At 39.1% G+C, this 27881-nt stretch overlaps 1 protein-coding gene across 4 annotated transcripts; it reads right to left on the bottom strand.

Annotated features, from left to right (window-relative positions):
- Positions 1 to 13: 13 nt before the first annotated feature.
- Positions 14 to 26651, bottom strand: RNaseX25 (Ribonuclease X25). Of its 4 annotated transcripts, XM_076208667.1 has the most exons (8): positions 26582 to 26651; positions 26379 to 26448; positions 22664 to 22742; positions 20563 to 20709; positions 13944 to 14164; positions 4479 to 4633; positions 3489 to 3640; positions 14 to 2251 (listed from the first exon to the last, which is right to left on the bottom strand). In XM_076208667.1, exons 3-8 carry the CDS (start codon positions 22714 to 22716, stop codon positions 2110 to 2112), a joined length of 870 nt encoding a protein of 289 aa, XP_076064782.1. In that variant the 5' UTR covers positions 22717 to 22742; positions 26379 to 26448; positions 26582 to 26651; the 3' UTR covers positions 14 to 2109. The 4 variants fall into 4 exon arrangements, with proteins under 4 accessions (XP_076064782.1, XP_076064784.1, XP_076064781.1 ...); XM_076208669.1 differs by lacking the exon at positions 26379 to 26448 and having other exon boundaries at positions 26582 to 26623; XM_076208666.1 differs by lacking the exon at positions 26582 to 26651 and having other exon boundaries at positions 26379 to 26555.
- Positions 26652 to 27881: the final 1230 nt, after the last annotated feature.

The following is a 27881-nucleotide window of genomic DNA, read 5'->3' as shown; positions in this document are numbered from 1 at the left end:
TCAAAGTCACGTAATTTTTGTTCTAAGATAAAATATTGCTGGCTTGGAAAAAAAAAATTCACACCAATAACACTTTCAAATAAAGTAATTTCATCATAATGAACCCTCAACCATAATTCTATACATAAATTTACATATACACACATACCAAAGGCTTTTCCTTTAATATGGAAGAAAATCATGTCAAAGTACACACCCTATTGATACCAACTTCAAACAAGTGAACACCAAAACTAAAAAAAAAAAAAAAAAAAATGGCACTAGCTACTGACTAATCCTGCTATTCAATGACTGACCAAACTGATATTGCATAATTGCAACAGTGTTTTAAACCACCTGCATAACAAGGTATATGTGAACATGAACTGGAGCAAAATCTGGAGACGAATGATAAAACTTATTCAAAAATGTATACTAAGTTTACTATCTGTTAGGTTATCACAGGGTTAATAAAGAATCTGAGACCAATGGTAAATACCTGCAAGTGGTGGTCCTCCAAAATGGACAGCAGAATCATCTCCCTGCTGTCCATTTTCAAAACCTGCCAAGCTCCTCACCTCCATCTAGGTGCAGCCTTGAGGGGCTGGCACTCAGTTTCTGGACTGGGCCCAAAATCTCTATGAACTTTAACTATAGATCCTCCACCTTTTCACCTTAAGAGAGCTAACAACCACTAACTGCTCCCATCCTCCTACTGGTTTCAGTCAATGACACAGAAACAGTCCCACATAAATACAACACAAACAACAATCCAAAGTTTCTTCCACGAGATATCTATGGGAAGGCCCAACGACTGTTACCAGCTATTGTGGGACTGTGGGTTTCCAGTCAGTGAAACTCAAGGCAATCATTATCATAGAAGAAGAAGAAGAAAAAATAAAAAATCTAACTACATATTTCCAAATGTGGACATTTAAACATATATACAAAACTATTTATCTTGAAGAACATTTTGCCCTAATGAAATATACTGCACAGATTTAATTAAAGTAGCCATTGAAATAAAATAAATATCTAATGTAAATGACTAATTATATATTATCAACTCACTATATGCTCTTAGGATACAAGTCACTTATCAATTTCATTCTGCCTAATACCAATTTTATTCTGATAAGAGGACCTTCTTGTCCAAAAAGGATTACAAAACTACCTTAATACAACTATCTGAAACAACCCTTTACACACCATTGAGACGAGTTGGTCATCTTTCAGGATTATGTCCAGATTTATACCACAAAATTTTATTCTAATTTAGGAGAACCTCTGGTCCAGAATGTAAAGGGCTCTCAAAACCACCTTAAACTAAATCTAATAACAGGTAACATGTATGTTTTTTTTTCATTCTAAATAAAAACACCATTCAATATCTATGTACATATGGTATACATTCTATAATTCAAATAGGATGCAGACTGATCTTAAACTTATACCTAGCTTTTATCAATCCAATTGAAAAAAAAAAATAATAATAATAAAATTGAAGGCTATATCTTATTGTGCTTATTTCTTTACATTTTTTGTCACAAAAAAGGAATGTGAGAGAAACACACTTTATCCACAAAAATATTTCTGCTTATTTTCTTACAATTCCTTTAGCTTTCAGTACTATACAAGGGTCACTCAACAGGGAGCATTTCATATTTATATTGGGACTCTATCAATTCACAGACACAATAGGGAAGAAGAATACTGGACAAATGCACCAGCATCACTGCACATTAACTTACTGTCCCATATGCAATAACAAATCCCAGATCAGATCTAGAACTACAATGTCTAATACAAGAGATTTGGTACCTCAAGGAAGTTTTGCAGCAGTCCTAAATTCTAGAGGTATTCACATAAGGGAACAGATGACTAAAGGAAGATCCAAGGTACTCCTAAATTCTAGAGGTATTACACAAAGGAGCTGATGACTAAAAGGAGATCCATTGTCTAGAGTATCCACACACAGGAGGAGATTAAGAACTAATGCTGTCCTCATGTCTAGAGGCATACATGTATGTTGTCATCCTCTGAGATGGCCTTCAACACCTGCCTGGGGCAGAATATTTTTCACATGAGGGATGAGAGATAACTTGATAAACCTTGTTCTAGTTATAAGGTTTATAGAGTTATCCACATAAGCGAGTAAACAGCCATCAGAGCATGGCACAACCAGCTGATACAGGATGCTTGTGCGTGTTCCCACAACTCCACATGTTTCTCCACTAACTCTGGAGGATATGAGTACTTGACATCACCAAGCCTAACAAAGAAAACAAAAGTGAGATTTAAGTCTTATGGTCAAGTAAACAAAAATTCTACAGATTCCGGGAAAAGAAAATCATAATCATCATTAAATCATTTGGTACAGTACCAAAAATATTGTTGAGATTAACATATTTTTCCCCACAAAATTTGGCACACATCATTAAAAACTGATCCTGACTATTCTATCAAGTGATATTTACTGTCTGATCCTGCTGTAGAAGTGCTGTGTCTTGCTCCATTGACCTGAGCAGTGTGGTGAAGGAGAGGATGTGCTAAGCTGGGTGAAATGATGAATGGATTTTTGGATGTGTGTGGATGGGTATAGGGTGAGTGTATGCTTTGAACTGGTCACCCCTCTTATAATTTATTTGCACTCTAAGTGGGATCACAATGTAATGAAGCATAAACCCACATTACATACAAGTAAAGCCTATTCCATCACCCCTCCCATCTTGGCACCTTGGGAATGAAGGATCATCCATTGCTTGGGTAAAGCAATGCAGTGGAACACAGCTCTTCTACAGCAGGGTCCAAACAAATACTGCTCTGAAATAACTACAGCTGAGAAAATAAGTCTGATGTTTTGCTAGGACATATTGACATCAAAGGGACTTTAATTTAAATACAGGGCCAATGATGGATATCTACATGTGGCGGTTTTGTTCATTTTCATAAATCCATGACAGACTGATACTCAATCTCTGGACTGAGCCCAAAATTTCTCTCTATCAATTTTAACTGTATATTTCTTACACTTTTTCACATATTGAGAGCTGACAACTGTTAACTATTCCTCTTCCCCTACTAGTTTCAACAAGTAACATGTAAACAGTCCCATACTAATACAACACATACAAAACTCCAACGTTTCTTTCCAGAAAGATCTGTGAAAGGGCCTAAGGACTACTGCCAGCCACTGTGGGCATTTTGTAAAACTTGAGGCAACAATCAATGAATTAAAATATACCTGAAAAGTGTACACCAATCTTGGTAACAGAAATAAACAAGACTATTTACTCATGATGAAGTATTATATGAAAGTTTTCTATGATTTCATGAACAGATACCATAACTACACACAAGAAAATGCCCAGATACATGTTTTCTCAATTAGTTAAACCCAAAAGCTAAGTATGAAAAAATGTATCAAATCATAAATACTGCCTATCCTTTCAAGAAATATATAAAGTATAGAGTATGTAGATTTAATCTTTAAACTACACATTACATACCTGACTGATCCAGGGTAAAAGATTCCCTTTGACTGTGGACAATTACCAATGACAGGTTGACCTGAACTTCCGATGATTCCATCGCAGTGTACAAGCTTCAAGGTTTTGTCAAAACACACTTTGATCTGGGATAGTTCATGCTCATGTCTCTCCTGAAATAATTGAAGAAAGACTTCATATTACAACACAATTTTTTTGTATTCATTTATTCATTTATATTATCATTCTTCTGTTATGCAGAGGTTCTACAATGCAGAGCTTCTACAAGAGAGACCAGGGACAACAGATTGACTAGAGAATAGGAGAGAATTGTCAAATATAATACTGTTGAAAAATCTTACAGTATCACTCATAGCAAAACTCAAACTGTTCACTACACTTTAACCTATCAGAATACTTGAATAAAGTACTGTAATAGTGATATGACTGTTTCAACTTAGTTTATCCATACTGCTTTTGTTTCTATTTTCTGAATAAATTCATTTCAAAATATGTCAATGATTTAAATACATCAGTTCTTCCATCCATCCAAGGAATGTATTCTAGAAAATTGTTGCACAGTGTGCATACATATACAAAGGCATTAATCCTCCATATGAGGGCAGTGGGGACAGTCACATCATATTCTTTGCCTTGATTCTCTATGGAAGAAAGAAAGAAAGAAAGAAAAGAAAAGAGAGAGAGGGAGAAAGAGAGAGAGAGGGGGGGAGGGGGGGTCCTTCATCCCTTCATTCCACCCCATTTAATTGCATTTTATGACACATACATGAAAGTGGCAGTGTGCTTATCCCCGAAATACACACACATACACACTTGTACCTTCCTTTTCTTACACATCTTTCCATACTTAGTAAAGTAAAAAAGACATACCAACACAGTTTAAGCAACACTACCAGATTACCTCACATATGATCACACACATCTCTAAAGAAGAATCAGCACTGGCAACAGCAACAATAGAATTAATAGGACCAATTATTTCAATCTAACCTTGTTAAAGACACAATCAACAGCTGGGCGGGTTCCAAACATATCTTGTATGGCATCTGCAATAGCTACTACTGTATACGTGGTTACATCACTGGGGTATATCATGTGCCTGGCCAATGCAGATACAATGTCATACTGAGTAACCCATTGCAAACCTGTCAAAATAGAAAATAACTCAGTTACATCAATTTATATTTTTCAACTTGGGCTACTTATCATTCAGTTGCCTTAAGTCTTTTTTGCATGACACTCATGTCCCCAACATATCTGGCAACAGCTACAGTGTAGCCCCCTAAATTACTCAAGAAAAAAAATATACTGTATATACATACATATACCAAGAGAGGTGGCCAACCATGCACCCACCCTTCATTTACCCTGTTGTCTGTACTGTGTCAATATTGGACAATGTGAGATTATATCTATTATGTCTTCAGTGATGTGTACATATTTTGGGCAGATGATGTCTGTATGTCAATCAACAATAATCTGCATCCATCCAGAGGTTCTGCCTGACACATCTTATCCCTGACTACCATAAACCTAAGAAGCACCCATCAATCAGATTTGATAATTAATCAACTACTCTCACTAAACAGCTCACATTTTCAAAAGTACTGTTTACTATTTTGAAATTATACACTTTATCTTTAGGTACAAACAACTCTACATATACCAAGGCTTTTTCCCCCTTACAAGGGAGGTAGCCAAAAAGGAAAAGGCATAAAATCACTCCCACACATTCCATCCCTGAATACACTCCACACCCCTCCACCCTCCCTCTTATCTTAGCACCTCCTGGATGACGGGTCATCCCTGCACCTTGTCCACTGCCCTGGGTCAGAAGCAGTGTCGCAAGACACAGCACATACACAGCAAGGCCGCTTCATTAAATCGGCGACCCCCCCCTCTCCGTCCCCCCATGCATAAAAGGAGAAGACGGGGAGAAATCCCTTCGGGATGCGTCAAATTTTGCTCACACATACTACCTCACCCCCCATCCCCCCGCCCATTCCACCTCATGCATCACAACATCATCCATATACAACCATTCTCCATTTACCCCTATCTTCTGTCCTCTCCTGTCCTTCCTCAACAGATATTCCCCTCTTCCCCAAAGCCCCCTTCACCCCATCCATCCACCTCATCCTAGGACGTCCCCTCATGTTCACTCCCTCCACATCTGCCTTCCATACCTCTTTTACTAGTCTTTCTTCACTTATTCTTTCCATGTGTCCAAACCATCCTAATGGGTGCACGACTTTTCGTCGCCGTCTTTTCGTCGCCGGACTTTTCGTCGCCGGACGTTTCGTCGCCGCGACATTTCGTCCCCGCGACTTTTCGTCGCCGGTCTTTTCGTCGCCGGACTTTTCGTCGCCCCAAGCATAAATTGTATGCAAAGATTGACAATTGGAAATATATGATTTAATGTCATACTTGTACTTATATTCCTACTCCCAATGCAATAATATGAGTGTGGCAAATAGCTATACATCTCAGTGCCGTATAAACCATTCATTCTTGCCTTAACCAGTCCGACTTGCAAATACCTGAGCCCTAACTTACGTAGATGAAATACAATTTTATTTAAATTACAATAAATAATTTAATACATCATTATCTAAATATATATTTGACACGTCAGTATATATGATAATTTATTATTGGCATATCATACAGTAATAATTTGACACGAAATCATAATTATGAAGCTATTCATTAAAGTGTAAGGGTAAAATCATTTATTATAAAATTAGTAAGTTATTAGTAAATAGTCCATATGTATTGAAATGTAAAGATCTTTAGTAAGGCACGATGTTGTGTGAGATACCTCTCAGATAATTCCGTAAGAATTTTCACTATCAATAATATTAGGCGACCAATGTAATAATAATAAATAATAGGATTATGTGATTATTATCAATCAGAAGAAGTGTATTGAATTTGGCATTAAATCATATATTTCCAATTTTATATTTCAATTATTTTATATTTCAAATATTGTCAATCTTTGCATACAATTTATGCTTGGGGCGACGAAAAGTCCGGCGACGAAAAGACCGGCGACGAAAAGTCGCGGGGACGAAATGTCGCGGCGACGAAACGTCCGGCGACGAAAAGTCCGGCGACGAAAAGACGGCGACGAAAAGTCATGGACCCCATCCTAATACTCTTTCATCAACCCTATCTCCCAACTCCCTTTCCAATCCTGTTCTCCTCCTCACCTCCTTATTTCTCACTCTATCTAACCTAGTAACCCCCATCATACTTCTCAGACACCTCATCTCAAACACATTCAAACTCCTTCTCTCTTCCTCTCTTATGTTCTATGTTTCTGCTCCATACAGTGCTGTTGGCACAATCACACACACACACACACACGCTCATCGAAGCAACACCGCTCGTCGTCGCTGTCGTCGCGCGACCAAGAAGAAGAGGATTTACGACGAAAAAGGAAAACCTGGTTTGTACTGTAGGGGTGGGGAGTGAACGTGAGTGCCCGAAATGGTATCTATGCAGTGCTAGTTAATTGTGTTAACTCGAAATTAGCAAAAATGAATGAAAACGACTCGAAAGCCAGTTGCGAATCAGAGCCATCTGGCGGCAATCCACTGAACCGCGATGTAAACAATCAACAAAACACGTGTTATGACAATGATTTCTTAGGGTTTGGTAAGTACGAAAGAAAGAACTTAAGTAGATTATTAGAGAGAGAGATGAGCAAAAATAGGACTCGGTGGGAAAATGAAATCATGGACTTAAGAAAAGAGGTCATTGGTTTAATTGATTGTTTATCTAAGACTAACCATGAAATTTCTGACCTGAAAAAAGCTAACTTGGATCTTACAAACGAAATCAAAGAAATGAAAAGAGACATAAATGAACTGAAGAATGAAAATGAAAAGAAGAAAACTAATGAAAATAATAGCGAAAATCTAAAGCAGGAAGTGAACAACAAATTACAAGAATTGACACAAAAGATCGAAGAAAACTTAGGTGGGGACAGTATCCAGGAAATTAAGAAGTGGAAAGAAAATATTGAAAATAAAGAAATTGCTTTCAAAGAAATAGTCAAGCAGCAAATGCAAGATAATGCAAAAGACACAATCATTCAAGTGATTAACGAAAAAGCAAATTGGGTCAGGGACACAGTAGATAGGAAGAAATGTATTGTGGTTTATGGGCTTAAAGAAAAACAAGGATTGGCGAGGTACATGAGAGAAAAAGAAGAAAAAGAGACAGCAGTAGAAATCCTTAATGAAATTCAGGGGGGAGATAGTGATTCAGGCACAGACTTAGAAGAGACTTACAGAATTGGTCGCTATACTAAGGATAGGAATCGACCTCTAAAGATAAAACTAAGGTCACAAGTGGTAGTAGAAGACATATTTGAAAAAGTAGGTAACTTGGCAAAGAGTGAAAAATACAATAAGATATGGATAAAAAGAGAAATGAGTACTGAGGAATTAGAAAAAGAAAGGGTGCTAAGAGAAGAAGCAAAGGAAAAAAACTTGAAAAGATCGGAGACAGAATGCAAAGAATTCCAGTGGAGAGTAATAGACTTGAGATTAAGACAATGGCGCTTCAAAACGAACAAAACAAGGGAAGAAGAAACCAGGGAGAAGGAAGAAAATTAAAAATGGCCTATACCAACATTGACGGACTAATTTCGGGACTGAACGAACTCAATGATTATCTGTTAGAAGCAAAACCAGACATAATGGGAATTGTAGAGACTAAACTAAGAGGTGAAATACCATCCACTGTTATCGGACAAGGTTTATACAACTACTGGATAAAAAACAGGGACAAGAAACAGGGAGGGGGAATCATGTTCTTGGCCAAGAAAGACCTAAAGGTGACAAAAATTGCAGAGGGCAAAGGTAATGCTGAATTGATCATGATAAAAGTCGAAGGCAAGAATATGAAAAGTAGAAAGTTTGTGGTGACTTATGTGCCTCCAAAAACAAGCGCTTGGAAAGAAATTGAACATACAAAAATGCTAGATGACACAAGAAAATCACTCAATGAGATACTAATGGGTAAGGGTAATCTGGTAGTTATGGGGGACTTCAATTGCAAAGAAATTTGTTGGGACAGCATGACAGTGCAAGGAGGAGATGACTCGTGGGGCAATGTACTGCTAGATATGACCATGGAGTACACAATGACCCAATGGGTCCGTGAAAACACAAGGTACAGAAATAATGAAGAGCCATCGAAACTAGATCTAATATTTACAACAGAGCCTGAAATAGTGCATAAAGTCCAGTATGAGACACCAATTGGAAAGAGTGACCATGTACTCATCGAAACTATACTAAAGGAAGAAATAGACATAGAGAGGAACGAAAAGCATAGGAAAGGAAGACTGAGGTACAACAAAACAGACTTTACAAAACTAAAGACATTCTTCCGGAATGCAAACTGGGAAATATTTTACAGGGAAGAAACAGCAGTGGAAGAGAAATGGAATATATTGATGGAAAACTACAATGAAGGGGTAAACAGGCATGTACCAAGACAAAAGCGAGAGAGAGAGTACATTAAATGTTGGTTCAACAAAAGATGCAGTGAGGCAAAAGACAGAAGGGACAAAGCTTGGAAAAAGTGGAGAAAAGACAAAAAACAAAGCAAATGGCAAATTTATGTTAACTATAGAAATGAGTATGTTAATGTGAGAAGAGAGGAGAAAAGGAACCATGAGAAGGATATTATAGACAAATGCAAAGAGCAACCCAAACTATTCTATCGATATGTGAATGGTAAACTTAAAAACAAACAGGAATTGGTGAAACTATGCCAAGGAAACATAGAATACACAGAAGATTTAGAGATAGCCGAAGTCATGAACAATCACTTTAAATCTGTTTTCACCAGAGAGAAAATACCGAATTGTGACATAGACAAAAACAAGAAATCTCCCCTCATGAATGAGTTTACAGCATCACTAAAGGAAATATCAGAACATTTATCAAGGCTGGATGTCAGAAAATCACATGGCCCGGACGGTATTGCAAATTGGATTCTAAAGGAGTGCAAAGAAGAACTAACAGACAAAATACACATCTTAATAAACAGCTCACTCAAAGAAGGAAAGATACCCGAGGACTGGAAAAACGCTAACATTGTACCAATACACAAAGGAGGAAACAAAGAAGAACCCACCAACTATAGGCCAGTATCACTAACAAGCACCATTGCCAAAATTTGTGAGAAAATAATCAAGAATAGATGGGTAAAACATCTGGAAGACAATGACATATTAAACCCAAGACAATTCGGATTCAGACAAGGAAGATCATGCTCCACAAACTTAATATGCTTTTACTCAAGACTAATAGACATAGTGCAAGAAAGAAATGGATGGGCTGATTGTGCATTCCTAGACTTGCAAAAAGCCTTTGACAAAGTACCACACAGAAAACTACTAAAAAAACTGGAACACATAGGAGGAATACAGGGAAACCTACTAAAATGGATAGAGGACTTTCTGACTGGTAGAAAGATGAGAGTAGTGCTCAGAGAAAAATATTCAGACTGGAAAGAGGTGATCAGTGGAGTACCGCAAGGATCTGTGCTGGCACCAATAATGTTTGCTATCTATATGAATGACATGGATGAGGACGTGAACTGCTACATGAGCTTCTTTGCCGATGACGCCAAACTGCTAAGGAAAATAGAAACTGATGAGGACTGTGAAGCACTGCAAGAAGACCTAAATAGGGTATGGAACTGGAGTCAGAAATGGGAAGTGGACTTTAATACTAAGAAGTGTAGCATAATGGAGTTTGGAAAAAGCAAAAACAGAATATCAGGAAAATATACAATTGGAACCAAAGAAGTAAAGAAAGTAGGATCCGAAAAAGATTTGGGAGTAATTATCACGAACGACTTGTCCTATGATATACAGATTAACAAAATTGTCGGGGAGACTTACAACTTGCTAAGATCAATAAAAGTGGCGTTTACATACTTGGACGAAGACATGATGAAAAAAATATTGGTTACATTGATAAGGCCTAGATTAGAGTATGCAGCGACATTGTGGTCCCCCAGTACCAAAAAGAATATAAAGAAAATAGAAAGAATCCAAAGAGCAGCTACAAAAATGGCACCTGCACTTGCAAAACTATCATACGAAGAGAGATTGGCTAAACTGGAGTTACCGACACTGGAGCAAAGAAGAGAGAGAGGTGACCTATTGACCATCTACAGAATCATGAAAGGCACAGAGGTACTCGATAGTGAGAACTTACTTAACTGGGACAAAAGAAACACAAGAGGACATGGAAAGAAAATAAAAAAACATAGCTATAGAAGAGAACTGAAGAAAAACAGTTTTCCTCATAGAGTTTTGGACACTTGGAACAAACTGGACAATGAAATAGTATGCGCAAAAACCATTCATGAGTTTAAAAACAAACTAGACACTGCAAGATACAAAGGCGGGACAACACGAGCATAGCTCCCCTTCCCGCAAAATACAACTAGGTAAACAACTAGGTAAATACAGTCTCCTCTTAGCATCCATTCCCAAATGTCTATTCCTCATTACACTCTTTAATCCACCAAGGCATTTACTCGCTTCTCTCAATCTACATTCTACCTCCACCTTCACTCTACCTTTTCCTGCCACATTTGCACCCAAGTATCTAAAACTATCCACTTCCTCCAGTCGCTCTCCCTTAATGCTCACTTCCAGTCTACTGCCACTTTCACCCCTTGTACATCTCATCACCTCACTTTTACCCACATTTATCTTTAGCTTTCTTCTATCACATACTCTCCCAAACTCTGTCACCAACTTCCTCAATCCCTCCTCCGATCCTGCCACATGTGCAGTGTTGTCCGCAAACAACAGCTGGCTCACCTCCCACTTTTCTCCATTTTCTTTAACCATCTCCAATCCCTGACCCACTACCCTTGCATTTACCTCTTGCACTGCCCCATCCATGTATAAGTTGAACAGCCAGGGCGACATAACGCATCCTTGACGAAGTCCCACCTTTACCTCAAACCACTCACTCTCTCCATTTCTAATCCTGACACAAGCTCTACTACACTCATAAAAACTCTTGACAGCTCCTAGAAGCTTTCCTCCTATCCCATATATCTGCATAACCTCCCACAGTGCCTTTCTGTCTACCCTATCGTAAGCCTTTTCCAGATCCATAAAAGCCCAAAAAACATCCTTCCCCTTTCCTATAGCTTTCTCACATATTTGTCTTACCACAAAGATCTGATCTACACAACCTCTACCTGTCCTAAATCCACACTGTTCCTCACCAATTACTCCTTCTGTTCCTCTCCTAATCCTCTCAATCAAGATCCTCCCATAAGCCTTCCCAACTACACTTAACAAGCTAATCCCTCTGAAACTACTACATTCACACTTGTCCCCTTTTCCCTTGTAAAGTGGAACCATACAGGCACTCCTCTAGTCCTCCGGCACTCTACCCTCTCTCCAGCAAACATTAAATAACCTCACCAGCCAGTCCACCATCACTGTACCTCCTTTTCTTAGACATTCTGCATGGCATCCATCCAGACCAGGTGCCTTACCTGCTTTTATCATCTTAACAACTGCCTTTACTTCATCCTTCCTTATTTCTCCTCTATTTTCCTCACTCATCACGGTCATTTTCTTAGCATTTCCCACTGCAACTATCTTTCCTTCCCTATCCTCCTTCACATTTAGCAACTCCCTAAAATATTCTGCCCATCTTCCCCTTACTGCCTTCTCTTCCATTATCATCTCTCCATCTGCACCTTTTACCTTTTCTTCTCTACTTGATTCGCCTCCTCTTCCTCTCTTAATTTCTTTCCAAAACATCTTTTTATTACTTTCAAAATTTTCTGTCATACTCTTACCCCATTTCACATCTGCTCTCCTCTTTGCCTCCTTTACCTTTTGCTTTACTTCTCTTTTCTTTTCTTTGTACCTCTCATATGACTCCCTCATCCTATTTTGTAACCAATCTGTGAAAGCTCGCTTCTTCTCTTCTACAACCTTCTTTGTTTCCTCATCCCACCATTCACTACCCTTCCTTCTATTTCCTCCTGTCCGTCTTGTTCCACAGACCATCCTTGCACACTTTGTGACTCCCTCCTTGAACCATCCCCATTCCTCCTCCACACCTAGCTCCACTCTATCCTTCACTCCCTCCCACTCCTCCTTCAGCTTCTTCTTGTACTCCTTCTCCTTTTCCTTTAAGATGATGTATGTATGTATGTACAAACAACTCTCACATATGCACTTGAGATTGCTTAATAGGCTTTATAGCTTGCTCTGATAACCACTTTACCAACCCTGAGCAATGAGTGTGAGCTGGGAAATCACGGCACAAATATACATTTCACTGCTCCCTTCCTCCTCCTAAACCCCACAAATGTATTTACTTAATTGTATTTATCTAATTATAGTATACAGGAGAGGAGCAACACTTGTTGGGTGCTATCTCCTATTCTCTATTTTTTTTTTATCATACCTAGCCTCAAATTCATGTACAGTTCCAACTTAAAGGTCAATGCAATAGATGAAGTAAATTCTCTAAACCACCCACTCCCTTCTAGAAATGGTTTTGTAAACTGTCCCAGTTGATTCCACCATCATAATAGTCATATTCTCACTAATCTCTTCAATATGAGTCAAATATATGTGCAAACATCAGGTTGCCTGATGTATGATGATGCATCACAATATGCGCATTACAAAATATAAAGTTACTGCTATTGTACTCATTCTCTTTTGCCCTGAATAAACATAACATGATCAAACCTGTTCACAGATTATGGGGGTCACTCATCTACTACCTCCACCTCTGCCTTCCACATCTCTTTCACTAAACTTTTATCACTCATTCTTTCCATGTGTCCAAACCATCCCAATAATTAATCTTTCATCAGCCCTATCTGCTATCTCCTTTTCCACTCCCACTGTCCTCCTCACCTCCTTGTTTCTCACTCTATCCAACTTAGTAATCCTAGCATATTGAAAGGACAGAGTCCACTTGGCCAGACTGCGATGCGGTCACCACCCAGCACTTCTAAGCTACCAGAAGAGGCTGGACGACCGTGTTGTGAACAGCTGCCCAGGATGTAACACTTCACCCCATACCATACAACACATAATGGAAGACTGCATTATACACAATCATGCACGCAAACAACACAACATACACTCTATAAAGGATTTGTGGGAAAACCCAGTTTCGGCTGTGGCCTTCCTTGGGGAGACGGGACTGCTCGGACAGACAGTCTAGGGAACGACAACAACAACAACAACCTAGCATATTTCTCAGACATTTTATCTCAAACACATTTAAACAAAATCAACAAAATACATAACTATAATTGCAATACATGCATGGGAAAATCACAAAAAGATCATAATCATGAAAGACAATAAGAATTGTAGATGAAAAATAGAGCAATCTGTTGCCTGCTCTAGAGGCATCTTACCTTTCTTGAAGTATTTCAGTTGTGAATTGAGAGCAGGTAGCTGTGCAGCACATGTGCCATGTTTCGACCATTCATGCTTCCAAAGAGACGTCGTGGAGTCCTCAGCAAATATATTTGCCCAATACTTTATAAGAAAAGGTTCAATGTCTGCAATCTTATGCTCATTGAAATTCCAGCTATTATTGCAATAGTTTGGACCCATTGTTCCGAGTTTTGTGGGCCTGATAAGGGGAGAAAATAAAGACAAATAAAATTCTACATATGTACATACATACATACACCAAAGGCTTTTTTCCCCTTTATAAGGGAGGTAGCCAAAAAACAAAGGCATAAAAACCACTCCCACCCATTCCATCCCCTACATACTCCATTCCCATCCACCCCCTTCCCTTCCTCTTATTTTGGCTCCTCCTGGATAACAGGTCATCCCTGCTTCTCTCCAACTGCCCTGGGTCAGAAACAATGTCACAAGACACAGCACATCCACAGCAAGGCCGCTTCATTAATTCGGCGACTCCCCCTCTGTCCCCTCAGGCAGAAATGGAGAAGATAGGGAGAAACCCCTTCGGCCTGCATCAATTTATTTTCACACACACACCCTATCCACCCACCCACTCCCTTTCATGTATCACAACATCATCCATACACAACCATTTTCCATTCACTCCTGTCTCTGTCTTCTCCTGGCCTTCCTCAACAGACATTCCCCTCTTTCCCAATGCCACTTTTACCACATTCATTCATCTCATCCTTGGTCACCTCCATATGTTCACACTCTTTCCACCTCTACCTTCCACACCTCTTTTACTTATCTTTCTTCACTTATTCTTTACATGTGTCCAAACCATCCTAATACTCTTTCACCAACCACCCTATCTCACAACTCACTTTCCACCCCTGTTCTCCTCACCTCCTCGTTTCTCACTATAACCAGCCTAGTAACCTCTTATCAAACTTCTCAGGCACCTCATCTCAAACCTATTCAAACTCTCCCTCTCTTATGTTCCATGTTTCTGCCCCATACAGTACTGTTGGCACAATCACTCCTTCATATAATCTCCTCTTAGCATCCATTTCCAAATGTCTATTTCTCATTACACTTTTTAATCCACCAAAGCATTTACATGCTTCTCTCAATCTACATTCTACCTCCACCTCCACTTCTCCCTTTCACACCACATGCACACCCAAATATCTAAAACTATCCACTTCCTCCAGTCTCTCTCCCTTAATACTCACTTCCAGTCTGCTGCTATTTTCTCCCCTTGTACATCTCATCACCTTACTTTTACATACATACATACATATACCAAAGGCTTTCTTCCCCTTACATGGGAGGTAGCCAAAAGACAAAGGCATAGAAACCTTTCCCACCCATTCCATCCCCCACATACTCCACTCCCCTCTATCCTCTTCCCTCTCTCTTATCTTTGCACCTCCTGAATGACAGGTCATCCCTGCATCTTGTCCACTATCCTGGGTCAGAAGCAGTGTCACAAGACACAGCACATCCACAGCAAGGCCACTTCATTAATTCAGTGACCCCACCCCCCCTCTCCATCCCCTCATGCAGAAATGGAGAAGATGGGGAGAAATCCCTTCGGGCTGCATCAATTTATTTCTCACACATACTAACCCACTCCCCCTAAATGAGGAGAAATTCCTTTCGGCTGTGTCAAAATATCATTCACGATTGGCTGTCTCAGTGGGCCAATCAGAACACAGTGTTCCATGTCCATATACCCCCTTGAGCCACCAAGCATGTATATAAACTCTACATGATCTAGTATGCTCATTCCTTTGAGAAAGTCAACAGACGAAATGTCAGGAATAAACGCTTCATTTCCAGTCCATGTTTCCTTTGTCGTGTTTATGCAACTTGTTCAGACACCAAGTGTGTACAAGTGTGTAACAGTCATGACATGCTATGTAATTTAATTCCTTTCCTCTGCTTATTCAACCACTACATAGATATTATATACTATGTCTTATATATTATGTTGTGTCACAACATCATATGGATGATGTTGTGATGCATGAGGTGGAATGGGCAGGGGGATGGATGGGGGGACGGAGAGGGGGGGTCGCCGATTTAGTGAAGCGGCCTTGCTGTGGATGTGCTGTGTCTTGCGACACTGCTTCTGACCCAGGGCAGTGGACAAGGTGCAGGGATGACCCGTCATCCAGGAGGTGCTAAGATAAGAGGGAGGGTGGAGGGGTGTGGAGTGTATTCAGGGATGGAATGTGTGGGAATGATTTTATGCCTTTTCCTTTTTGGCTACCTCCCTTGTAAGGGGGAAAAAGCCTTGGTATATGTATGTATGTCTACTCATATGATGAATTCTGTATGTTTAGTAAATGATATGTAGAAAATATTGTATATACTGTGGCATTTTCTGTCTTCACTTATATTCCATGTTATATTATACAAGTTACATCCTGTAAAGTGTTTTCAGGTCTATTTGTGTTTAAGTTGAATAAAGCTTGGGAGCAGCAGCCAAGTCTCTTATAATTATTACAATTTATTCAACTCAATAATGGAAAAACTACTAAAGCCAGCCCATCTGGATTTGGACCCCAGCTCCCCTACTGCAGCGTGGGAGTGGAAACATTGGTACAAGATGTTTTCGAACTTCATCCAAGAGTGTGGAGAAAATGCACCTGACAAGCTAAGAACTCTTGTGAACTGTGTTAGTCATAATGTTTATGAGTATATTGAAGAATGCATTATGATTCTGATGTTTCTGTTTTGTAAAAGTTATATGTAAAGACATCTAATGAAATATTTGCTAGGCACTTGCTTGCAACTCATCGGCAGAAATCTGGTGAATCATTAGATGAGTTTTTGAGAGAACTATTTAAGTTAGGTAAAGATTATAATCTGAAAGCAGTTAGTGCATAACAGTACAAGGAAGAGTTGATTAGAGATGCCTTTATTAATGGTCTAACCTCACCTTTGATTCACCAACATCTCTTAAAAAAAAAAACTTTAGATTTACAGGTGGCTTATGATCAGGCATATTCTTTAGAGCTAGCTCAGCGCATTACCAGCTCTTACAGTCCCATAACTCCTCAGAGGAGGGATTGAGGAAGCTGGTGGCAGAGTTTGGGAGAGTATGTGATAGAAGAAAGCTAAAGATAAATGTGGGTAAAAGTAAGGTGATGAGATGTACAAGGGGTGAAAGTGGCAGTAGACTGGAAGTGAACATTAAGGGAGAGCGACTGGAGGAAGTGGATAGTTCTAGATACTTGGGTGCAAGTGTAGCAGGAAAAGGTGGAGTGAAGGTGGAGGTAGAATGTAGATTGAGAGAAGCGAGTAAATGCCTTGGTGGTTTAAAGAGTGTAATGAGGAATAGACATTTGGGAATGGATGCGAAGAGGAGACTGTATGAAAGAGTGATTGTGCCAACAGCACTGTATGGGGCAGAAACGTGGAACATAAGAGAAGAAGAGAGAAGGAGTTTGAATGTGTTTGAGATGAGGTGTCTGAGAAGTATGGTGGGGGTTACTAGGCTAGATAGAGTGAGAAATGAGGAGGTGAGGAGGAGAACAGGGGTGAAAAAGGATTTGGGAGATAGGGTTGATGAAAGAATATTAGGATGGTTTGGACACATGGAAAGAATGAGTGAAGAAAGACTAGTAAAAGAGGTATGGAAGGCAGATGTGGAGGGAGTGAACATGAGGGGACGTCCTAGGATGAGGTGGATGGATGGGGTGAAGGGGGCTTTGGGGAAGAGGGAAATGTCTGTTGAGGAAGGAAGGGAGAGGACGGAAGACAGAGGTGAGTGGAGAATGGTTGTATATGGATGATGTTGTGACTGCATGAGGAGGAATGGGCGGGGAAGTGGGGGGGTGGGGTAGTATGTGTGAGTAAATTTTGACGCAGCCCGAAGGGATTTCTCCCCGTCCTCGCCTTATATGCAAAGGGGGACGGAGAGGGGGGGTCGCCGATTAAATGAAGCGGCCTCGCTGTGGATGTACTGTGTCTTGCGACACTGCTTCTGACCCAGGGCGGTGGGCAGGGTGCAGGGATGACCCGTCATCCAGGAGGTGCTCAGATGAGAGGAAGGGTGGGAGGGGTGTGGAGTGTATTTAGGGATGAAATGGGTGGGAGTGTTTTTATGCCTTTCCCTTTTTGGCTACCTCCCTTGGAAGGGGGAAAAAGCCTTGGTATATGTATGTATGTATGTACCACTGTGATGACCCCTGATCATGCACATACACCATGGGATGATACTGTGAAGCATAAACCTATGCCTGAGGATTGTGTGATGACTGCTGCAGATCAGGTATTGGCAGTCACTCTATCCGTGAAGAGTAGATGTCATATCTGTAGAGAACCATGTCATAGGCATACTATTTGCCCAGCTTGAAATCCTACCTGTAATAAGTGTGGCAAGAAAGGCCATTTCACTCATGTGTGTATGTCAAAGGCAGCATCTGCAGGTAAGACCCCTACAGCTACTATGTTTGACTCCTCCCAGCTATTGGTCCTTGCTACTATCACTGGCACCACTTTCCCTCAGAGCCTCCATCTAGTGGCCATCTCAATAACAATCAATGGGTAAAAGTTAACGACACTTGTCGATTCCTGCAGTGATGACAGTTAAATAGATGAGGAAGTTGCATGGCACTTGAAACTCCTAATACATTGACCTAGCACAGAAATTGTTGCACACAAACTCTCATGGTTATGTCGAAGTTGACTTAACGTTTCATCTTAATGGACAAACTTACCCATCCACTCATCTTGCATCATCTTGCACTAATGAGGGATTTGTCCTTGGGCAGGTCCTCTAAAAACAGCATCAGTGGGTAGTCATTGAATATAGTAGACCAAAACCTACGCTCAAATTATCTGATACTAACTCATATTGTTCTCTGGCAGGAGCTGATGTAGATGAGCCTTCTCTTTTCCAACATTTGTCACCTAACTGTAAGCCTATAGTCACTAAGTTGACATCACCTCTAGTAGGGAGGTCAAACAGTGTGTCGAAGGCTCAGGACAGATATGGAGAGAATTGATAACCTATGGAGTCCTTTGTGTGTATTTTTTTTTCTTTTTCTTTTTTTAGGGGAAGAATGTTATAATATTAATTTGTCATTGGCCTTTTTCATATTCTGAGCCATTTGTTTGGCTGCATGTCATACTCTGTAATCAAGTGATGAAACTGTCTGACTATGTCGTCATAGTCTGTTTGGGACTGGTTGACATAACAGTCATGACATGCTATCTAAGTTAATTCCTTTCCTCTGCTTATTCAACTGCTGTGTAGATATTATATATTTTGTCTTATATATTATGTTGTGTCTACTCATATGATGAGTTCTGTATGTTTAGTATATATATACATACATACATATACCAAGGCTTTTTCCCCCTTACAAGGGAGGTAGCCAAAAAGGGAAAGGCATAAAATCACTCCCACACATTCCATCCCTGAAAACACTCCACACCCCTCCACCCTCCCTCTTATCTTAGCAACTCCCGGATGACGGGTCATCCCTGCACCTTGTACACTGCCCTGGGTCAGAAGCAGTGTCGCAAGACACAGCACATACACAGCAAGGCTGCTTCACTAAATCGGCGACCCCCCCTCTCCGTCCCCCCATGCATAAAAGGAGAAGACAGGGAGAAATTCCTTTGGGCTGCGTCAAATTTTGCTCACACATACTACCTCACCCCCACCCATTCCACCTCATGCATCACAACATCATCCATATACAACCATTCTCCATTCACCCCTGTCTTCTGTCCTCTCCCATCCTTCCTCAACAGACATTCCCCTCTTCCCCAAATCCCCCTTCACCCCATCCATCCACCTCATCCTAGGACGTCCCCTCATGTTCACTCCCTCCACATCTGCCTTCCATACCTCTTTTACTAGTCTTTCTTCATTCATTCTTTCCATGTGTCGAAACCATTCTAATACTCTTTCATCAACCCTATCTCCCAACTGTGACATTTTCTGGCTTCACTTATATTCTATGTTATATGAGTTACATCCTGTAATGTGTTTTCAGGTCTATTTGTGTTTGAGTTGAATAAAGCTTGGGAGCAGCAGCCAGGTCTTTTATAGTTATTACATATGTAAAAGTGGAGGAAATAAAAATCTGATAAAGAGATAGATACTCAGTTGACTGAATGTCAGCTCCTTGGGACTACACTTCTAAATGAAAGTCAGGAAGTTGATTGGGTTTGAAGATGGGTGGCAAGGAGATGACTCTGACATATTTCTTGCAGGACCAATTCGTGTCAGTACCTGTTCTGTTGCCATTTAACCATCCTTATAAAAAAAATTCTGCATGTGTACACGAACTCATCTGGACAACTGTATCCACGACAAAGTCTATTCATATAGTAAATATTATAAGTCAATGTCTAGCAGAACACAAAAAATGAGTTTTCATAACAATTAAAAGTAGCAATACTAACAGAAAAAGCACTTTGATCTATTTTCACCTATTTTTCAAAAATTTGTCCATTCCTTATTACTATAAATATTGTTGCTGACGGTTCATTTACACTTATCTCCTTAGAAAATGACATGCCTTGCTCATTCTACGAAAAACCACTAATTCATCTATTTTGCAAATACTAAAAAGAATACCAACTCACCAAACTCCATGAATTGTCCAGGATGTCATGTTTGGATACAAGTTACAAAAAGCCCCTGAGTGACGAGCCTTATGGTCTATGCAACTAGTTATAGGCCACTGCTGAGTAAAGATGAGTACATCCCAGTTAACATCTTTCCATCCTGGCCTGAAAGATTATATTATCATTATAAATCAGTGAGCAGTACAATAGAGCCGATATTAATATAACTACTAAAGCTACAGCAGTTGTGTAAACCCAATACAACCAAAACTTAGATAAAAACAAAAGAATAGAGAGAATAATAATTACTGCTTTGGGTACAAAGTAACAGCTACCATTCTGAAAAAATACTTTCTGCAAGAGTTAACCATTTATCTATCTATTCATATATGGGAGATAAGCCAGTTGTCGTTTGTTGACGATACTGTGCTTGTAACAGGATCAGAATAGGGATTGAGAAAGTTAGTGATGGAGTTTGGGAAGGTGTGTGAAAGAAAGAAGTTAAACATAAATGTGGGTAAAAGTAAGGTGATGATATGTACAAGAGGAGAAGATGGCAGCACATTGGAAGCGAGTATTAAGGGAGAGAGACTGGACGAATTGGATAGCTTTAGACACTTGGGGCGAATGTGGCAGGAAAGGGAGGAGTAGACCTGGAGGTAGAATGTAGATTGAGAGAAGCAACTAAATGCCTTGGGGGATTAAAACATGTAATGAGAAATAGACATTTGGGAATGGATGATAAGAGGAGACTGTATGAAGGGGTGATTGTGCCGATAGCACTGTATGGGGCAGAAACATGGAACATAAAAGAGAAAAAATTTAAATATGTCTGAGATGAAATGCTTGAGAAGTATGGTAGGGGTTACTAGGCTGGAGAGATTGAGAAATGAGGAGGTAAGGAGGAGAGCAGAGGTAGAGAGGAAGTTGGGGGATAGGGTTGATGAAAGAGTATTAGGATGGTTTGGACACATGAAAAGAATGAGTGAAGAAATATTAGTAAAAGAGGTGTGGAAGGCAGAGGTGGAGGGACTGAATATGAGGGAGTGACCAAGGATGAGATGGATGGATGGGGTAACAGGGGCATTGGGAAAGAGGGGAATGTCTGTTGAGGAAGGAAGGGAGAAGACAGAAGATAGGGGTGAGTGGAGAATAGTTGTGTATGGATGATGCTATGATGCATGGAAGGGAGTGGGTGGGGAATGAGGGGGAGTGAGGAAGTATGTGTGAACGATATTTTGAGGGATTTCTCCTCATCTTCTCTTTTTCTGAATGAGGGGATGGAGAGGGGGGGTTGCCAATTAAATGAATCAGCCTTGCTGTGAATATGCTGTATCTTGCTACATTACTTTTGACCCAGGGCAGTGGGTGAAATGCAGGGATGACCTGTCATCCAGGAGGAACCAAGAAAAGAGGGAGGGAAGGGGGTGAATGGGAGTGGAGTATGTGGGGATGAAGTGGGTGGGAGTGGATTTATGCCTTTGACTTTGGCTACCTCCCTTGTAAAGGGGAAAAATCTGTTGGTACATGTTTGTATGTATGTATGTGTGTATGTATATATATATATATATATATATATATATATATATATATATATATATATGCATAATCAAAAGGCTTCTTCCCCTGTACAAAGGAGGCTACTGGTCAAAGTCAATTGTATATTCACTTTTTCTTTTCTTCTGGAAAGCTCTCTAATTCTCTTTCTTCAGCCATTTCCCCTATTCTCTATGACTTGGACCTTTTTCAAAGAGGAATACCAAGACACATATTAATGTGGCAGCAGCCAAATTAACATGTGTTAACTAAATTGCCTTTTTATTATTAACCCATTCAACTCCGATGACAAGATGTCTTGTCATTTGGTCAAATAAAACAAAAAATCATAAAACACCAAAATGTTTGATCAAACACCAGAAAAATACGACGTCAATCCTCGCTTCGCTCGCAGCGAAGCGAGGATTGACGTCATATTTTTCTGGTGTTTGATCAAACATTTTGGTGTTTTATGATTTTTTGTTTTATTTGACCAAATGACAAGACATCTTGTCATCGGAGTTGAATGGGTTAATAACTCACATCAACATTTAGTGTTTAAATATAATTGTCAGTCACATACCTGCCAAACACCAGGACAGACTGCACCATAGCAAGTATAGCCAAGAACTTCATTTCTATCTGGGTGTCTTAAAAAAAATCTGAAAAAGTTGACATGACAGTATAATAATTCACTTTTTTTTTTCAAATATAAATACAAGCCTTGTAATAATGTTCTCATGATGACATCACAATACCAGTCCTACAGAGATAAACATAAAAAACAAAACTCACTGGCCACACCAATGAAAATTTTAAACAATACATAGATCATACTTATAAATATGATTTTGGATAAAGACAACTGTCAAAGCTTCTATTTAATGTGAGATGGTAGGATAACACAGTTAATTTTAATCTACGTGTAAGCCCAGGATGGACCACAATAATGAGGGGTGCATCAACTTTCATGGCCTTTGCTGGTCAATCTTTGTGAGTTATTGCCACGTCATATGACACTAGAAATTTTTTTTTCAGTCACTGTGGAACATATACCTTGATAACCTTTAAGTCACTGTTGAACATACACCTTGATAACCTTTAAGAAAACAATGAAGACCCACTTATTCATGAAACCATATGACATTATTGACATGTTGTCACATATATTCCCATATATGTAAGGTGGGAATAGTATTACTTTGGATAACGGCGCCCCGTGATAACGTGGGCGTCAAATTACAGGACGAGTACTGAGGAGGCGTGGGAAGGAGGCCCATCCATACAATGGAGTATTTGTTCTAACACTCAGCCTAGAACGAAGGAGAACGTTTTTAGTTAATTGACCAATGAGGTTCAACCACCATAGACGCAATTCCTATGGGCCAATCAGAGGATTTTGTAGAGAAGATCCAGAGCGCCTTGGGCGTGTCAGAGTCAGTTCTAGAGTAGAGGGTACGATGTAAAGGTGTCGCCTCGAAGGGGTCGTCGGCTGAAGTAAGTCCTCTGTACTCCCCCTGTATTAGTCGTAAGACAATAACTCAGCTATTTTAATCTAGTGTTTCATGTAGTGGTGTGAAATGTCTATAGTAGTGACTTAGACAGTATTTTTCGTTGGTAAAGTATTAATTAATTAATTAATGTTCTTTCACCCCCGTTAAAAGTTTTCGAGTGGGAATCTTCTGTTTTGAAACTTATTCACTCTTTTGAATGGAAACTTTTACTCACTTGAATATTCAGTGATTGTAATCCTTCATGTAATCCTATTAACTTTAATGAATAGTGTTAAACGTTATTCTGTGCGTTTCATTTTTCTTGATTTTTATGATAATATAAAATCAAGTGGCGACCTTGTAATTTCTATTGGAGTTATCCCAAAGACATGGGGTCTTGGGAACTCAGTCACCCATTCACTCTTACTATGTGTTACGAGTCTGACAACTTTACAATTTCTATTTGAGTTATCCCAAAGACATGGGGTCTTGGGAACTCATTTCACATACTTAATCTATTGCAAGTCAGATATGTGAGCGAGATTCGTAACAATGTGCATTAAGGATAACTATTGGCATTGATACTATATCTATGATGGCCTAATGGAGCATGGCGTGGCCAGTGGAGTGCAGCCTGGAACTTCATCAATGGTAGTAAATGTTATACCACATTTCTGTGTGCAATTATCATATCAATCACTCAATCATCCATTGCTCCAAGTCTTCTTGCATCAAACCAAAGAACTCAATCCAATCATTATATCTAAATATGTAACAAAATGAAATTATATATCATATATACATATTTTTTTCTTTTGAATATGCTCTTGTTTATCTTTGGTAATTTGAGGGAGACTATGGGTAAAATTCCAGAATCACCCAAACACAGATATTTAACACGGAACTTACTTTGCCCAATAGCTCCTAATATAACCAAACCTAACCTAGCATGACCATTCCATAGAAAAAATTGATCTTTCAAATGCAAAAAGAAAGAAGTGAAAAATGTGTTTGCTTGATACTGGAAAAGAACCAACTAATGAACTGAGTACCAATATGATATCAAGTACAGTACATAAAAAGAAAAAATCTGTGGGATCTATGCTACTGGTTGGATAACTAATGTTGTAGTGAGTGAGACTGGATACGTGTAATGAGGTAATGCTTTCCTAGTGGCCAACCAAACAACCCTGGCTTCTGTAAAGGCAAAATATTTTTTTCATTGATGGAAATATATGTAAATTTTTAGAAGTGCACAACAAAGGTATTTTTCTATAATGTGTGGTTATTCCTGGAGTTTTTTGTGCGTTTCATTCCATTATGACCCTCAAATTTGGTGGAAACCACTGTTTTTGCCTTACCCCATCACCCTTACAATAATGGGGAGACGATGGGAAAATGGGGTTCTCGGGTTGGGAAACCATAAATTAGGACTGAAATTTTAATGAAACACACATAAAAAAAAAAAAAAAAAAAAGCTTTGTGCAACTTACCTCACTAAACCATATGTAAAGTAATGTAACCAAACCTAATCGAACCTTACTTCCTATGGGGTATGCATTTACTAACCTGGGGGCAGTAGCAAAGCCCCTCCTCCAGACTCCCTTTGTAATTGTGATTATGGTCTTTTGTTTTAAGTGCTACTGTTGCTGTACTTGTCAAGCAGATCACTTTTAGCAAGTCTTTTTGTTACTGATTTCCGATAAGAAAAATGTATCACAATGTATTTTAATTTATAAAATTAATAATTAATCTCTTATTGATATATTGCTTAGTTGTTCACTTCTAAAATAATATCAAAATATATATTATTTAATAACACTGCCCTGATTTTAATCTAAAGTTCTTATTGTACCATGTCAAGGCCACTTGAAATTATCAGTATATTATATCATTCTATGAGCCAGTTTGTGAATTACTGGAAAAGTTTTAGGTATTACTAAATGCGACCATGACTGAGTGAATACTCTTATGTTTACACAAAACCCAAGTTTAGAACTATTTTTCCTGTCCACAAGGTAAAATTCTAAGAGGAAAAGTCAGCTAAAAGGTGTAAATTATAATAGTATTATAGTTATCTACAGAGATGAAAATTTCTGTGCATATATCTAAATATATATGATATATATTCCAAGAAATCCAAGAATACATATAACTAATATGGGTTGACTCAAACTCTTCTGGCTCAGATTAGCCTCGTAAAAAAAGCGAAATAAACTGAGACAGCAACAGTAACCCACACCAGTTGTGAGGATTTATATCCAAACTTCTCCAAGTATTCAAAATTCATCTGAGTTAGCTAACCATAGTCATACCTCCCATATGATCATCTCATTAAAATTGTCTGTGCCAGTTGCCACTTTATTCTTTATTCTAGGCACTTTCCCTATTTCTGTTTTTTTTTTCTTATGAGGACTAAGTACCACTGCATCACCTGAGTTTTTGTAAACAAAGGTTTAGGTTTTGATCTCTTTGTACTACTTCTATTTCTCAATTTACTCTTTTACTTCTCAATAGGAAACAGGGATCTTACCATTTATAACAACTTTTTAGACAGTACTTGTGACCATTTTATTACTATAATTGAATGCCTTCAACAATTTTGTTCAATGATTATTACCTACAACTCTCCAGCGATATCTTAAATGGTGACCATTCAATGTAACCTTTTAAAGATATCACCATTATAAGCCGCACAGAGCGTTCCACATACGTTTACACCTACCACATACATAATTAAACTCACTGTCACTATATTTAAATGGCACCACAACAATAATTATCACTGTAGTTATGTGGACTCACTTTCAGTACGCACTCCACGACCAGTCTCCTCTTCGTGCATCAGGCTTGCTAAACTTGGTCGATCAGCTGACTGGGTAAATAAACAGCTTGAGTGTTTTTTATTAATTTTTTCTTTTTACTTATTTTTGCAATAACAACACTCATGAAACCCACGTTTACGATATACATGATATACACTACAGTAGATATATTGATGGTCTTACTAGCGTCCAAATAATGACGATGTTTCTGACAGATCAAGGAGATTTTATGACTGTTTACCATGACGTCATCTAATTCACACTACGGACAAAGTTCAATTGTCAAACCCAGACTTCTTTGTTGTCACAGTACTCAAGTCGTAATTGTTGTTGTGAGGACGTTGTAAATCGTGGGACACGATATCCATAGTTCTTGCGCTACAGGTTCAGTTGGTACAAGTTTTAGTAAATTAATATTCTCTGCTGTGTTCAAATAAAGAAAGAAAAAAAAATACATTATTATTTAGAACATAAAATCTGGTTTATCTCATTTTATTATTTCAAAGGTGTGCCCATTATTACATCAATCAACCTTGCTCGGAATTTGGATATTTATACATTTATCTAGCTCCCATGCAGATCTGTAGGAGTCACCTTCATCTATTCCATTGAGAGTCTCTTGTGGACATAATCCTGTGGGTGCAATCAACATTAAAGTGACGTCCACATGTCCACTGGAGTTGACTTTCAGGAATTATGCTAACAACAAGCCTAAGACTAAGTCTCACGGAAGTCCCTGGTTTGGTACAGTCATTCCAGTGACATGATTCTCCGAAGGCATTTTATACCAACGACATCAAGGCACCTCTGGAAGATAGTATTCAGCATCCTTGTCGCAGTCGTACTACAAAACAAAGAGCACAACTGACTTGAAGATTTGGATCTTAGTTCTCTTGCATACAACAATACCTCTACTTATGAATTTACGATCATTCGAAGTACGATTTTTTCGAAAATATGACGGGTTTTTGCAGGTGAAAAATCCCCTAGGTTTTAATTTCCCGAGGGTGTTGTGTGTTAATTATTTTGCATAATATGTGTGCTTAAGAAACATTAAGCTCATTTATGGTGATTGATGTATTGCGTACTGTATTCGCGACGCGACCGCCACCCTGGTCTGTGCGCCAAGCCCCATTTTCGAGTCTATAACACAATGGGCAATGGCAATCCTCCGAAAGGGCTTCCTAGCACGACCTACCACTGTTATGCATGACACTGTCAAGGTATGAGAATCTTTCCAAGATCCCAATGCCCTTGCCACATGCATAGACAGACTGAACTGTGTCATCCAATAATTGTACTTAGAAATCATTTATGTTCATAAAAGAAAAATAAGGTGGTTATTTGCAATGATCATTAAAGTATGATTGGATCTTCTTTCGTAATATTCCCCTAAACACAATGGTGAACAATGCTACGCTGGTGGCGAGAGCACCACACCACCTCTTCCATAGTCTATAGCATTCTCTATCCCAGAGCATAA

The sequence above is a fragment of the Oratosquilla oratoria genome, chromosome 25, assembly GCF_046742065.1.
Source record: "Oratosquilla oratoria isolate Oo_2021 chromosome 25, ASM4674206v1, whole genome shotgun sequence".
NCBI classification, from domain to species: Eukaryota; Metazoa; Arthropoda; class Malacostraca; order Stomatopoda; family Squillidae; genus Oratosquilla; species Oratosquilla oratoria.
This window is presented reverse-complemented; position numbering and strand designations above follow the sequence as displayed.

Coding starts and splice junctions, on each gene's coding strand:
- RNaseX25 (XM_076208667.1), bottom strand. CDS start 22,716: ATGAAGTTCTTGGCTATACTTGCTATGGTGCAGTCTGTCCTGGTGTTT. Junction 14,165..20,562: donor TGGACAATTCATGGAGTTTG/GTGAGTTGGTAT, acceptor TCCCCTTATCAG/GCCCACAAAACTCGGAACAA. Junction 3,641..4,478: donor TTGATTGTGTCTTTAACAAG/GTTAGATTGAAA, acceptor CAATTATTTCAG/GAGAGACATGAGCATGAACT.